Here is a 15,836-nt window from a genome sequence, read left to right on the forward strand (position 1 = left end):
TTTCGTTATTTTGTACTTATTTCTGTAGCTCAGCGGCAGAATAGACAATGCTGTGGTTCCACATTTTTTCCATACCACTTTGTAATCAGCATCAAATTCTAGTATTAATCTCTTGCAACAGTTTGGCGTTCAAGATGCTCAGGCGGCAAATTAGGTGAAGTCAAATGGAGAGTACAGTCTTCCATGTCCACACCGCCTCGCAATAACCAATCTCCATACTCATACCAGCTCCTACTTAACACAGTTTTATGTTCTTGTATCGTTTTGCTGTACAGCAGAGGAAGCTGACATGGGCACGAGCTGTACAATCGGCTTCCTCCCCTCACAATTTCCTATTTATTACCTAATTCAGTTTTCATATGACCACACCACACCTCTTCCATGGCCTCCACTAATACCATCCACACCAGTCCCCAATACCTCATCTCTCTTTCCCACTGCATCCATTAAAGCCATCCATACCAGAGTGACTATCTAAATAACAAAATACTAAAAACCTAAGCATTGTTGACGAAATAAAACTGCTATGGAAATCTATTACATCGCCTGAAGTGGTAGCAGTAGTTGCAGTCCCAGGCTCAGATAAACGTGAACTGGAGGGCTGCGGGTACAAACTGCCCTTCTTCCGCAGTCCATCACCCTCCTTTTGGGGGTACGGAGACTTCTGAGGGACGTTTGTATAACAGGGCAGCTCCACGGCCCAGTTATATCCGTGCCACCACGTGAAGGCGTCCTTGTCCAGCACCAGAACTGGTCGGGATCATAAACAAATACAACTGCACTTGCTAATACCAATAACACTCCAAGGCTAAACTGGAATGCAATCATCCAGCATTAACATGATGGGCTCCTGTGCTCACCCAGTCCTCACACTGCAACTCGCGCAGGTCGTGTTCCGAGCTGAGGAGGTCTGCTGTCTGCGTGGCAAACTGTCTGCCCTGGGCCACCCGCTGCAGGAAGGAGGCCAGGTCGATGGCTTCAGCTACCAGTGCCCTCACCACCGCCCGGTAGTGCTCGCTCACCCCCCCAGCCACACCGCCACTCAGCCGACTCTCGCACACCTGTACACGATAATTTATTAGTTGGATGCCTGTATTTATGAAAGAATCAAAATTAGAACACCTGGACATAAGAATGATTAATCAGTCTGGCAACTGCACAAAAGAATTATTAGTATGACATCTGCACATGAAAATGATTAAGAAGTGTGTTACTAGAACATAATGATTAAACCAGTAGGACTCTTCATAAGAATAATTAATTGCGATGATATCTGGACAGGAATATTATCAATGACACCTGTACCACGGATCATGAATTTTGTTGTCTTTTGTTCAGTGCTTTGAAGATAGGACAATATTTTTTTTTCGGACTTTCGGGCTTTGGTTCTCTTTTTAGGTACATAAATAAACAAGCATGGCACTTGCGCGCCTGAAGGATTAGTATGTCACCTGAACAAGAAATTATCGATTAGTAGGATACCTGCATAAAGGATAGATTAGTATGACACTTGCATAAGGAAAAATAAATTAGTGGCACATCTACTCAAAGAATAACACCTGAATAATGAAAAGTAAATTTAGGGCACACCTACTCAAGAATAACACCTGCACACCAAAATCAATAAGACACACCAAAATCAGTAAGACACCTACACATATACTTAGTAATACACCTGTACATAAAATTTAGTGTGGCACCTGCACACCAACATTAGTAAAACATCTGCACACCAAAAAGAATTTAGTGTGGCACCTGCACAACAAAATTAGTACGACACCTGCACATCAACATTACTTTGGTACTTGTACACCAAAATCAGCAAAACATCTGTACACCAAAATTAGTATGATACCTGCACACCTAAATTACAATGACACTTGTATATGGGCATGATTTAGGACACCTGCATATAAGAATCATTAGTATGAAAATCTGGACATGATAACAAGTATCCTTACGCCTGTAGCAGTATGACTAAAAAAAAAATCTATCTATCTATATACCTAGGCTGCTTCCCCCAAGGAAAGGGAGGTAAAAAAAAATAAAAATAAAAAACAATAAAAAGGCAGCATCTCCCAGCTGAAAGGAAAAATAGAAGCAAAAGTAAACAACCAAAATCAAAACGTCGTGTGTGTGTGTGTGTGTGTGTGTGTGTGTGTGTGTGTGTGTGTGTGTGTGTGTGTGGTGTGTGTGGTGTGTGTGTGTGTGTGTGTGTGTGTGTGTGTGTGTGTGTGTGTGTGTGTGTGTGTGTGTGTAAAACGTCCCAGTCCAAGAGATGGCCTTGCGTGCACAGGTTCGATTCCCAACCGAAGAGGTGCCAGCAGTTTTTTGATCATGTGATGCCACCAGGGGAAGTGAGCTGACCATCCACCGGAATTCGATAGCGTGGTATTGGACCACTATACCTCGATGGGGATAATATGGACGTGGCTGCTGTCATCATCATCATCATCATCATCATAACGCTATCCTGACTTTTTGTCCCACGTAGGGATGAGGTGATCCAGAAGGTGTTGAGTGGGAAAGCTGTCAACACCACGTCCAATGAATGGGCCCACAATACTTAAAAAACGATTTAAACTGCAAAGTTTATATCCGTTACGACCAGTGAAGACATCAAGGCTAGCCAACCGTAATTCAGAAAACTTAAGCCAAGGTAAGTGGCTGTTAGTCGCCAGTATCTGGACCCTTGCCTGTATCTGTACAGATACAGATACGCGTGTCTGGCCAAGGCCCGTGGTGGCTTACACGAAGTCGAAATGAGCTAAAATGAGTCCGAATGAGGTATAAACAAGACCGAAACGAGCTAAAATGAGACGGAACGCGTTTAAATTGGCCAGGAAGAGTTGCAAGGCGTGAAAATGATCCCGTCTCAATCTTCCCCTCCAAACTCTTCAACCCTGTGGTCAGCCAACCCTCCACACCACTCCCTCCGCCATGAGGGTTGCTGCGCCGCGTGACAATGAACCTGCCTTATCACCGCCTGAGGGCCGCAGGAGAGGGAGGGAAGGGTTCTGCAATACTACACTTGACCTATTATGCTGGAATTCCTCAAGTGTAGTTGAATACTTAGCCCTCAGGTACAGTACAAGTCTGAGGTGATAAAATGTTTTTACTTATCTTACTGTATTTTGGATCAACTCTTACATCACATTTAGGATAAATTGTCTGACATGACATTCATACATACAGACAAATGGATATATAACCGACATACTGATATACAGGAGAGCAAGAAATCCAAATAATGATATCAAGTCGTCATTAAGAATGTACATACGTTTCAGACCCCTAGTATATTAAGAGGAACAAACACAGTATGCATAACATCAAATTTACTGCAAATAAACACATGAAGGCTGCACACACAAAATGACAAAGAACATGTAGACACAAACGAATACAAACGGTAAAAACTGCATGAGCTGAAAATGAGCAAAACAACATCATACAAAAAAAGGCGCCAGTGGTGAAGGAAAAAGTGAAGAGGAAAGTGTACCTGGGAAGTGAAAATTAACACGGAAGAATGCACCTGTGAAAATGAAAAAAAAAAAAAAAAAAAAAAAGCACGTGCAACTGGAAAACAAAAAACAAAGGAAATCCCAAATAGGTCTAAAAGTGTATACAGACTGAAAATGCAAAAAAAAAAAAAAAAAAAATAATAATAATAATAATAATAAAACGCACGAGCTAAAAACTCACTTAAGTTAAAATGCAAAGGTTAAAGATGTACTGCAGTAAAAAATTCACATTAAGTCTACAATGAACAGTATAAACAGGTGCATACAAGGCTATGAAAACTAAATATGCACATCAACGGCTAAAAATGGTAATAAATAGCAAACAATGATAAAAAGAAAAAAAAACATAAATGGCCTAAAAATGCGCACAAAAAGCCCAAAACACTTAATGGGCTAATATATGAATGTCTAGAAATGTCTAAAAATGCGCAACCGTAAAAAAAAAAAAAATAAAATAAAAAGGACGAGCGCGCACACACATATAGATCAAAGTTGAAAGTATAAGGCTAAAAAAGCACATATAACGGTAAAAAAAAAGCATATACGGCGAAAGAAAAAACACACCTACGCGCGCGCACACAATTATGAACATAAAATTCTTGCAAAAACAGCAAACACGAACAGAAAGCCAAACAAAAAAAGGAAAAAAGAAAAAGCACCTCATTAAAAAAAATCAAGCGCTATAATATCTGCCACACACACACACACACACACACACACACACACCGGGCAAACGATGAACACATGGCCACTCCAATTAGCCAAGGCAATTATACATGTTTGCTAATTGCCGCGAATGTGTTTGTTACTGGCGTGTGTGTGTGTGTGTGTGTGTGTGTGTGTGTGTGTGTGTGTGTAAATGATATGGGTGGGAATGGATATATAAGAGAGTTTTGATATGGCGATGCAGGAAGAAAAGAATAATGGAGAGGAGGAAGGAAAGAGGGAGACAAGAGTTGGAGAAGGGAACGAAAGAAATAAGGAAAGAGGAATGAATGGATGAAAGGAAGAATATGATGGACGGAAAGAAGAAATGAAGGAAGGCAAGACGGATGCAAGACAGGAAGAAAGACAAAAAAGACGGATAGAAGGAACAAGGAAGGATGGAGAGAGAGAGAGAGAGAGAGAGAGATTCAGGTATTTTAATCTGGGCAATGTCGATCGGTTCTGCCCACCAGAGGAAAATTACACCTGAAAGGGTTAATGAGGAAGACGAACAGGAAGGAAACCACAGAGAGAACGAAGAAGAGAGGTGAAGCATGGAAGAATGAAGAGAGAAGAAAAACAGGATGGAGGAAGACGAAGAGGAGAGAAACACTGGCAGAAGGAAAGATATGGACACAATAAACAATAAAAGAAGTGAAGGAGACACGAGGAACAAAACACACACACACACACACACACAATGAGGATGGAAAAGAGAAAAAAAAAAAGATACGAAGCATAAAGAAGGAAAAAAATGGAACTAAGAACAAGAAATAGGGAGAGGAATGAAAACTGTGGAGGAGAAAGGCATAAAATAAAGTAAAAAAAAATCAGAAAATAACAAAGCGTGAGAGGTGACACAAGGAAGAATGGAAGACGAAGAAAACGCGCACGGCGAAAGGGGACACCAAACCAATTTCCCTCCACACAACCGACAACACCGCCGAGAGACAAGGCCGCCCTCAACCCGTCACGTATTTTCAAAGCCCTCATTGTGTGCGCCATCCACGAAAATTATACCTGAATTAGAAAGCATTGACAGAAAGCCTAAAAAAAAAAAAAAAAACTGAACAATGGGTACAAATAACAGATCGCGGGGACTCGCCTAATTTGAAAATGGCTTCCCTGCGGTCTTCACCTGTCAGGAATTTAATATACGACGCATTGAAAAGAAAATTGTTGTACCTAGATTATGGACTTCTTTCTCTGATAAAATAAATAAAACAAATTGGCTTACACATTAAAAAAAAAAAAAAAAAAAGACGATGACTGGATAGAATTTGTGTGAATGGAATTTGCCGAAACATTAAAGGAATCGAACTACAAACGACCAACATATCCGGGAACAATTTCGAGATTATCGCCTGATCAAATTCGGAAAAAAAAGTGAGACAGAGAGAGAGAGAGAGAGAGAGAGAGAGAGAGAGAGAGAGAGAAGAACAATTATGAGAACAACTGGCATGCAATGACTAACCAACAAAAACACTGAAAACTTGGATGACTAATACGAAATGAGAACCATGATTAACTCAGTCACGATTAAGATGAAACATGATAATCAGATCACACACACACACACACACACACACACACACACACACACACACACACACAGATCATATGTAACTCCACAATTAAGCCAACAGGTCAAACACAACCAACAGACAAAAAACGCGGACAATCAGATCAACAAACAGACACAGACAATGAGATCAACACACACAAAAACAAATTACCTGAAGCTCCGCGATAAAGGTACCAGGTGACATCAAAACAACAGCAGATGAAAGACACACAGAATCAGATCAACCATAACAACAAATTATGTGAAATTCCAGACATACCGACACATAACCAGAAGCGACAACAAACAATAAGTGGAAGAGAAACCGTAGCCGAAGAAAGTCGGCCACGATATCGTCAGCAAATAAGACGGAAACAAGAAACAGGGACATGGAGGCAGAGTGAAAATTCAAATTGTCAAGATCCAGACGAAATAGTTCCATAGCCTGTGGTCTAGAGGAGTGGGCACTTAGTGAAAAAAAAAAAAAAGACAAAAAGGTAGGAATGTACTAAATGCGGGATCTTCGGGGCCCTTCGGTTAATGCCCTTAGTAAGGTGTGGTGTGGGAGGGTGACTTGGTGTGGTGTGGTGTGGGAGGGTGATTAGGTGTGGTGTGGTGTGGTGTGGTGTGATGTGGGAGGGTGATTCTGTGTGGTGTGATGTGGGAGGGTGATTCTCTGTGGTGTGGTGTGGGAAGATGAGTCTGTGTGGTGTGATGTGGGAGGGTGATTCTCCATGGTGTGGTGTGGGAGGGTGATTCTGTGTGGTGTGGGAGGGTGATTCTGTGTGGTGTGGTTCGGGAAAGTGATTCTGTGTGGTGTGGTATGATGTGGATGTGTGATTGTGTGTGGTGTGTTGCTATGTGTTGTGACGTGATGTGATGTGATGTGGTGTGGCATGTGGTGTATCGTCACTAGAATTACTAAAGTCTATCTATCTATCTATCTATTGCCAGACGCCTCAATCCCGTTTGGGGTGGCCACAAACAAATCGCCTCCAAGTCGCCCTGTCCCCCGCCATTTCACTACCCTGCTCCCAACTCACACCCCCCTCTCTCATATACCTCTCCACCCCATCCCTCCATCTCATCCTCGGTCTCCCCCTCCCTCTTCCACCCTCCACCTCACTCACATACACTCTCTTCGTCAGTCTTTCACCCTCCATCCTCTCCACATGGCCAAACCACCTCAGTGTGTTCCTCACAACGCTTCCTATCACATCCACATCAACACCACAACGCTCCTTTATATCCTCATTCGTCAGCCTGTCTCTCCATGTGACTCCACAGGCTCCTCTTAAATAACTCATTTCCACTGCTCTCACTCTTGACTTGTGTCCTTCCAACAACGTCCAAGCTTCACTTCCGTACGTTAGAGTTGGTATCACAATACTGTCATGTAGTAACTTTTTTACTTCCATGCTCACTTCCCTGTTTCTTATCACTGCTTTCAAGGAACCAGCAACCTTTCTTCCCTGCTGTACCCTTTCAAGCACTTCACCCTCCAAACCTCCATCCTTACTCATCACACTACCCAAATACTTAAACGTACTCACATTTTCCAATTCCTCACCATCCAACCTCGCTATACATTCACTGACTTCACCTCTCTCAAAGACCATCACTTTACTCTTCCCTACATTCACCTTTAGGTTCCGTTTCTTACACACTCTCTCAAACTCATCCACCAAGCCTTGCAGCTCCCCTTCATCTTCACTCAACAACACAGTATCATCTGCAAACAACAGTACAGGGAGTTTCCAAACACTATCCTCTCTCACCAGGGAGTAAAACATCTCGCGTCAGATACTCGGTACTGAGAGCCAGACAACCGTTCCTGGCGATGCTCCCCTATCAAGAAATAACTATAATGATCAAGTTACTAATTAATTCCTGAGAGAGCAAGGTATGACTCACCGCTCACCTGACCCATAAATCACCTCAAGGAAGATGATGCAGGTTCGGGACCAATATCTGTCGACGGCATGAAAGGTTATTTAGGTGGATGACCAAATTTTGCACAATTCCAGTCTCCCCAAACATCATGACGCGCCTCAGACCAAATGCATCCAAGTCCTCAATGGTACCGCTAGGTGAACATGGTACTAGGCAAAGTTTGTGATAGAGTCTGACCGGTCTGGGAAAGCGGGTTTTTCCAGTAGGTGGCTGGATGTGCTAATCATTACAATAACGGCTGGGCCACCTGGAGGATCCCACTCCCAAGAACATTCCGGAGACACAGTTCTGCCAACAAATAATATGAAAAGAAAAAAGAAACAAAGGCAGAACAAAACACAGCCATGCTCTTTTCACTATGGCCTAACATTACTCTCTCTCCTGTTTCAATGTTGAACTATAACAAATTTACGCTAGACCACTGCACTAGTCAAGATGACGTGCTGTGGAATGCCCGTAGAGCCGTAGCACTGTCTTATTCTATCGCTGGCCGTCGTAAAATATGCTGCAAAAGCTCAATGATCTGCGCCAAGTTAATGTGAAAAGACTACAGCTCATAAAGAACGAAATACAATACTCAGATCGAAGCAACATTTACGAGCAGAGGAAAAAAAAAAAAATCGTTCTCGTACCAATCATAATGGCTTCCTAAACTGGAGGGGGAAAAATGGCATTAACCTCTAACATCTAAATCAACCCCTTGAATCTGATGACGTATATTTTTCCTATACTGAATCGATTACTTGTATCCAGTTTCTCTTTCTTTTTCTTTCTTTCTTTCTTTTTTGAGAGGGGGCTGAATGGGTAGGATACTCTCTTCATTAACCCCTTCACTGCAAGAGATCCCGCTAAACTCAATAAACTCGTCTGGAGCTAACAAAAACATACAGTAATAACAATAAGATACCCTGGTTAACAAAACGAAAAAAAAAAAAAATGAAAAAAAATGAAAAAAGATCAAAATGGCCCAAATTAACTACCTCCAATGAAATACTAATCCCTCCAATGTGGTACCTTGTTTTAATTTCATTTCTGCTACACCCAGACGATTTTATTCAGCTTGAGAGAGACCTATAACTGGAGGGGTTACGGTAATTCTTTTCTTGCTCCTTGACTACAAGAAATATTCTCCATGCCGAAGAAAATCATTGAGGAAATCATCGAAAGGTTGCAAGAATAAAACAATAAAGGACGTGCCCGGATTCAATGGGTTTCAGGAGCAGAAGATCAGTAACTCAATAATAAAACCGTCCCCAGAGAGCGCTGGCCATGGCGAGGCTGACACAAAACAAAAAGAACAGAAAACAGCACAAGAACCGATTACGAAGAAACTTTCCTCTCTTTCACTGCCACGACGCCATTTTTTTCTTTTTTTTTTATTGCCGGATGATTTTACTCAGCCTAAGTGAGATATCTTGTGGAGCGGAGGGTTACAACTATTTTCATTAATTCAGTATAAAGAATTTTTCTTACTGTCTTGTTTGCTAAACAATTATTTTTTCTTGCTGGGGGGGAGGCTTAAAGGGAGACATCTCGTAGTGAAGAGGTTATTAAAGAAACAACGCAATGTAATGATTTATGCAAAGTAAAATCAGTTACTGAGAAAATAACTTCCTATGCAAACAAGGAAAAGAAAGCCTCTGATAACTGCACCCACCCAAACTGTTTCCACCACTCCAGCACATTTCAAAAGGTGGTCATTGCTTTTGGACACACACCCCACAGACACATCCCAGATGCACACCACACGCACCTCAGCCATACCCCTATGGGTTAAAATAAGTAAATAAATAAATCGATGGGTATGAAAATGTGACGCTAATAAAACTCTAAGATGCTTCCCATATTTCATCCTTCAAAGGGTCCAGTGACTCAGCAACACACTCAAGGACCTTATGGGTGCCGCAAAAATAATGAATCTAAGGCTGAGAACCTGGATATTTCGTCCGTTCCAAGGAAATTTGCACAAAATGAAAGTCAAATTCTACATTCGTTCTTTCAATATGTCGAGATACATTGCATGAACAGAATCAATGTAAGGCAATAACACAGTGTTTTGTGAGAAAGACAGTTCCAGGGTTGACCAGCTGCATACATTAAAATCTGAGAGGACCTAATTCTTCCATGAGATATCTGAGCAGAAAAGGAATATGAGTGTTGCTATACGGGTGCTGCGTGCCCCCCTCGATGAGGCACTGAAAGGAGTCGGAGGGACGAATTCGATGTGGCGGGGGGGGGAAAAAAAATACATAGGGACAACTCCATATTACTGTAGTTAATAGCAAACAAGAATAAACAATGCAAAAGAAAATGCAGAAATATAAACAAAATGACCCCAAGGAAAAAAAAAGGGGGGAGCTTACATTTAGTGCCTCTGATTAACTCCAGACCAGTAAACTAAGTAACAAATAAACCAAAAAATAAAAAGATATTAATAAAGAATACATCACACAAAAACAGTATAAAGAAAACATCAAAATCGGTCACCTGGAGCGCCTCTGCCATGGTGAAGTTAGCCGAGCGGTCCATCTCGTCCTCGGAGTCCCCGGAGTCTCGTTCAATACCCTCATCGTCGGTCTCGCCTCGTTCACACTCTGCAACGCGGGTGGGGGAGACAGGATTAGTTACCTGTTACTTAGTGCTCCTTACCAGTTGCTTTGGGACTGTTACTGGGTGGGTGACGGAGACTTTTTGTTACCTGTTGCTTGTTTGTTACCAGCTGCTTTCGGACTCGGTGGGTATTTTCAGTAGTTATTTTAGGCTTTGTACAGTCGGCAATCAAAGTCCTGTCCCCCTCAACTACTTCCCTCACGATCACCTTTGACAATCTGCCTCATGAAGCTATATAAACTCCCGCTAACTTAAAGTGGCCACGGATCAGTGTCAATAGCGTCGTCTGCTGCGGATTCGCCAATATAATTTTCTAAGTCCATGGAGGAAAAAAGAAAAAAAAGGGAAGGAGAGTGAACAGAACTTTTGCTGCCGATAGTACCTGTTCCAGATGGACCTTGGTTATTAATATATTTACTTAGGTTTACCACTCACTACCTAGGAATTTCATCTATGTGTGTTACCAATTACCCTGCTCACAGTTTTCCTTCCCTTTGTCTTTTTTTACTCGATAGTACTCTAGGCATTTTCACTCGTTACTCTCGCAAAATCGTTACCTTCTATTACCCACTCGTCCGTTACCAGTGGGGAAATCGGTGCGTGTTACTCGACCACTAAATTTTACTTGGTCTGCTCGTTGGTTGTCCCTTACCCACGAGTGATTTACTTGGTTACTCACCTGTCATTCCACAAAGCTGGGTCACTGTTTACCTGCCTGCCAATTACCTCCTTTACTTTTTATTTCGGTTAACGTCAGGTGATTTTACTGTGATAGAGACACTTACAAGTAAAACGCAAAAAGAAAAAAAAAGTTTCAGTTAATCTTCAGGCCTAGAGGGATGAAGTTCACATTTTACTCCAACTAAAGCCAAACGACTTTATTCACCTTACGGACACTCGGGGCAGTTTGTGTGTTAATTAATAAGTGGAATAATTCTGTCTGTGGGTAATTACAGTAATGCTTTCCTGTAATTAAGTGGAATCATTCTGTCTATGGATAATTAACGCTTTCCTGTATTTTTCTCTCACCCAATAAATAATATACAATCCGATCGTTAATATAAATCAGTAGTTAATATGTTTGCTAATAATTAATTCACTGCCCGATAATTCACTACCCTTAGCCCTCATTTACCACCTCAATTTTATATCAGTGTAGTTCAACATCGCCTTCAACATCATTAATCCCTTCAATCACCTTCAACATCATTAACCCCTTCAATCACCTTCAGCATCATTAACCCCTTCAATCACATCACATCTCTTTTCGTACCGGTATTCAAGACACCTGTAATCTGGTGTAGGGATTATTTTTTTATTTGTTTTTCCTTCTTCTGTAAATCTTCTGTAAAAAATAAAAAAAAAATTACTGCTATTACTCGACGATTTTATTCAGCTAAGGAGAGCCCCAGGTAGTGAAGGGGTTTGTGAAGGCTGTATCTAACCCCTCTAACTCTACCCTAAGCTGAAAGAAATTGTCAGGAGATAGAGAGGAAAAAGACGTCTCGGGCTGAAGGAATCGATGAAACTTGTACCCATCGTAACCTCGTCACCTGTTTTTTACTTCTTTTTTTTTTTATAATCAGTCTCTCACCTGACGATTTAACGCAACTCTGGAGGGACATCTGGTGGTTTGTTGAAGGGGTTTATGGAAGGCTATATCAAAATCGTCCTGTTTAAAAAGCCTAAAATATAAATAAAATCATCTACATACCATACACGTAAATTAAAGCCCCTCGTCGTAAAAGGGGTTAACATCAGTGTCAGAATAACATCACTAAGGACAAAGTTTATACATCGTGTCTCGTAACATCAAGTACAACTAACATATTAACATCATGAACACTACGGACATCACCATCTTAAAGACTAACATTAGAGAAACATCACAATCGATACTATTTTAAACATTATCATTATCACTACGGGTCATCCAACTCACACTAACAATAAACACAGTAAACATTGCTAACACTACGGTTCAACATCACAACTATCAAAACTCTAAGCACATCACAAACATCAGCATCCACACTATCACTACGGTCCAACATTAATATAAACATCATCACAACATCAATATAAACATCATCACAACATCAAGACCAACATTAATTACATCATCATCAGAACAGTCCCCACAAACATTACAGTTAAAGGGCACATCTAACATTAATATAAACATCATCACTAACTAAGGTTTAACATCACAACTAACATTACACATCACTACGACTACAACTAACATCACCAACAGGGCTACACTAAGTATTACAGTATGGCGTTCTAGCATATCAGTAACATCATTTGTAGTTCAACATTCCCTTATAACATCATGCATTACTAAAGACACAGTAAGTACTCTAACATCACAACCACTACCAATACCACAAACACTAACATCACACTATAACCCCGACCACTATAAACATCCCACCCGTCACACACAACGTCGTCACCACAACTACATCACCATAACCACTACCACCACCACAAACACTACTACCACTATGAAAACCACAACTATTACTACCAATATCCGCACCACAACCATCACTACCACAAAAAAAAACTGCCCATATTACTACCACAACCCCCACCACCAAAACCAGTACCACCACAGCCGCCACCACCACCACCATCACCACCTCCACGACCACCACCACCACCACCACCACCAGTACTTTTAACACCGTAACACCAACTAACGAGCACTTAAAATTAGCCATCACCTTTCCGTGCTACGTGTGATGGTACGATTTAATACGTGCGATACAGACAGTAGGTTAGTGGGTCTAGCACGTGCAACTTACGAGGGGCACGTGCCTTCAGGTTTAACACGTAGAAAATGATGGGAAAAGGAAGTAAGTATTAGTACGTGCAGGATGGAAGGAATCTGGCGGAATGGTGGCCACGAATGAATGCACGAATTTGGGCACGTGCAGGAGGATGGGTACGTGAGGGGAGAGTGAGCAGCGGATGGGCACGTGGTGGGAATGTTGGCATGTGCAGGGGAATGGGAGTGTTAGCACTTTCTGGAAGATGGGAGTGTTGGCACGTGCTGGAGGATGGGCACGTGATGGGAGCATTACCACGTGCAGGAGGATGGAAGGATTGGGACGTGCAGGAGGATGGGAGGGTCGGCACGTGCAGGAGGATGGGAGGGTCGGCACGTGCAGGAGGATGGGAGGGTCGGCACGTGCAGGAGGATGGGAGGGTTGGCACGTGCAGGAGGATGGGAGGGTCGCACGTGCAGGAGGATGGGAGGGTTGGCACGTGCAGAAGGATGATAATTAGATGAAAAGATTTGGGGTAAAAATGATGTAATGAAAGAAAATAAAAATAAAACAAATATTCAGGTAAATAATTGGAACGTAAGATATTAACAACAATTATAATTTAAAAGTGCAAGCTACTACTACTACAACTACTACTACTACTACTACAACTACTACTACTACTACTATTACTACTGTTGCTGCTGCTAATGTTAGGATCAACATAACTACTGCGTCCACACTTCTAAAAAAAAAAAAAAGTGTGCTCCCTTTTGATTTTATGGCACTGTAAATATTCCTAAGTTACCAGTCTACAGTACCTTCCTACGCTACAATCTGTCAGGTGATAAACGTGAGTCATTAGGTAATTTGCTGCAGCCAATTCCAAACACCTGCCGGGGTTGTGTAAGGGAATATTTTGCATCCTGTATACCATACCTATGACTCTTACTACTACTGCTAATTCTGCTAAAAAGTGCTGCTAAAATTAAAATTCCCACGAAAGGACAATAATAAAAATAATAATAATAATGATAATAATAATAATAATAATAATAATAATAACAATAACAAGTACAATCGATAAGTAACAAAAAGATATATATATATATATATATATATATATATATACAAAAACACACAAAAGTATCAAAAATAAGAAAGTGAACATAATACGACATCTCATACACAACACAAACAAATCCGTGTATACGAAAACAACGTGTAAAAACAACACGCTGAAGACCACGCAAAATAAAATAAAATAAAATAGCACGTAAAAAGTGGAAAAACGATGCGGGAGAAAAAGATTGAAAAATGCCGCTTTGCCAAATAATTATAACGATAATGCAATACTGATGAATGAAGTCGCTGGAGTGAGTGTTACGCTGATGAGGAACTAAAGATCTATGCGCGCGCAGAAAGGTAAAGGACGAAGTAGACTGCTGGGAACAAGAAAGGCTCCGTCGACTAACCCTCCACGGTCAGATCGATGCACGTAGAAGTTTAGGAGGGCATTAATGAAGGATGGGAATGTCGAATAGAGAATGGGATAAGGTCGATCACAGAAAGTTTATTGGAGGAGTGTCGATTTAAGGAGAATAAAGACGGTCCCAGAAAGTAGGGGAGGAAAAATGAACAGAAAAAACATTATCAAAGTATATGGTCGACCTCAAGAAGTGGATGAGGAGGTAAGTTCAGTGTCAAAAGTTAAACAATCGAAATCCAACCGGCAAATATAATTAAGGCTACCATATGAGGTCGGGCTGATCCCGGGAAAGAGTAAATGTTAGGTCGACTGGTTTTATAACTGTGATGACAATAAGGTGGGTTGTATGAGTTAATATGATCTTTAAAAACTGCAGGTCGACCTCAGGGGTCCATCCTAACGAAATGAACAGTTCATTTCGTTAGGATGGACCCCTGAGGTCCCACCCCTTTCTGTATTGACAGCCAGTTACTGGCTGTCAATACAGAAAGGGGTGGGACAGGTATAGTGAGTACTGAGGTGGAGATCGACATTGTGATGGTGGACTCTGAGGGGGAGGAAGGCAGTATGAGGTGGACTCAGTGGTGGAAGTGAAGAACTCAGTCCACCTCAGTGGACCTTAAGAAAAAAGTATACTCTGAAGTCAAAAAGGTCCTTGAGAGGGATGTGAAGCCCTAAGGGTGAGGTATGTGGAGGGGGTGCAATGAGGTGTAGATTAACTCTAAGGGAAACTGAAGAACATAAATCGAAAAGATAAAAGCAGTAGACTAGTTATCTATTGTAGGCAGCTCTTGCACAGGGTTGACCTTCTTGGTGAGGGGAAGTTTTAGGTAAAGGTAGGCTATCCTTTATTATTAAGGAGGGGGAGAGGAAGGTGGATGAGGAAGAGAGGACAGGGGAAGGAAAGGGGAGGGAAGGTGATATGATGTGATGTGATAGTAAGGCTACATGCGGCCTACCTGTGCGCTTGAGGGAGGAACAGCAGCGGAGGCGGGCGACACGGCCTTGTGGGGTCCCTGCTCAGGCGGCATGAGGGGGAGGGGGGCAGGCGGTAAGAGAGGGGCCCTGCTTACCTCACACTTCACTACTTCACAACCATCTCACACTTCACCTCAAAAGTCACCACAATTCTCGCACATCAAAACTAGCAGCGCAGCCAGGTCACCACAAACAGAGGGTCAAGGTGGTGTCATGCCCTATTCTTGGGGGCACAC

At 41.8% G+C, this 15,836-nt stretch overlaps 1 protein-coding gene across 1 annotated transcript in view; it reads right to left on the bottom strand.

The window, feature by feature from the left end:
• spir (spire type actin nucleation factor) overlaps positions 1-15,836 on the bottom strand; it is a 315,119-nt gene that overhangs the window by 108,414 nt on the left and 190,869 nt on the right. Inside the window, exons 4-6 of the mRNA XM_080282611.1 lie at positions 15,582-15,638; positions 10,234-10,340; positions 861-1,061 (exon numbers count right to left, since the gene is read on the bottom strand). Of these exons, the coding sequence (XP_080138737.1) occupies positions 861-1,061; positions 10,234-10,340; positions 15,582-15,638 (365 nt within the window). The remainder of the gene's footprint in view (positions 1-860; positions 1,062-10,233; positions 10,341-15,581; positions 15,639-15,836) is intronic.

This window comes from Coenobita brevimanus, chromosome 94, assembly GCF_032717465.1.
Source record: "Coenobita brevimanus isolate Jiangsu-jjx chromosome 94, ASM3271746v2, whole genome shotgun sequence".
In the NCBI taxonomy this organism is placed as follows: Eukaryota; Metazoa; Arthropoda; class Malacostraca; order Decapoda; family Coenobitidae; genus Coenobita; species Coenobita brevimanus.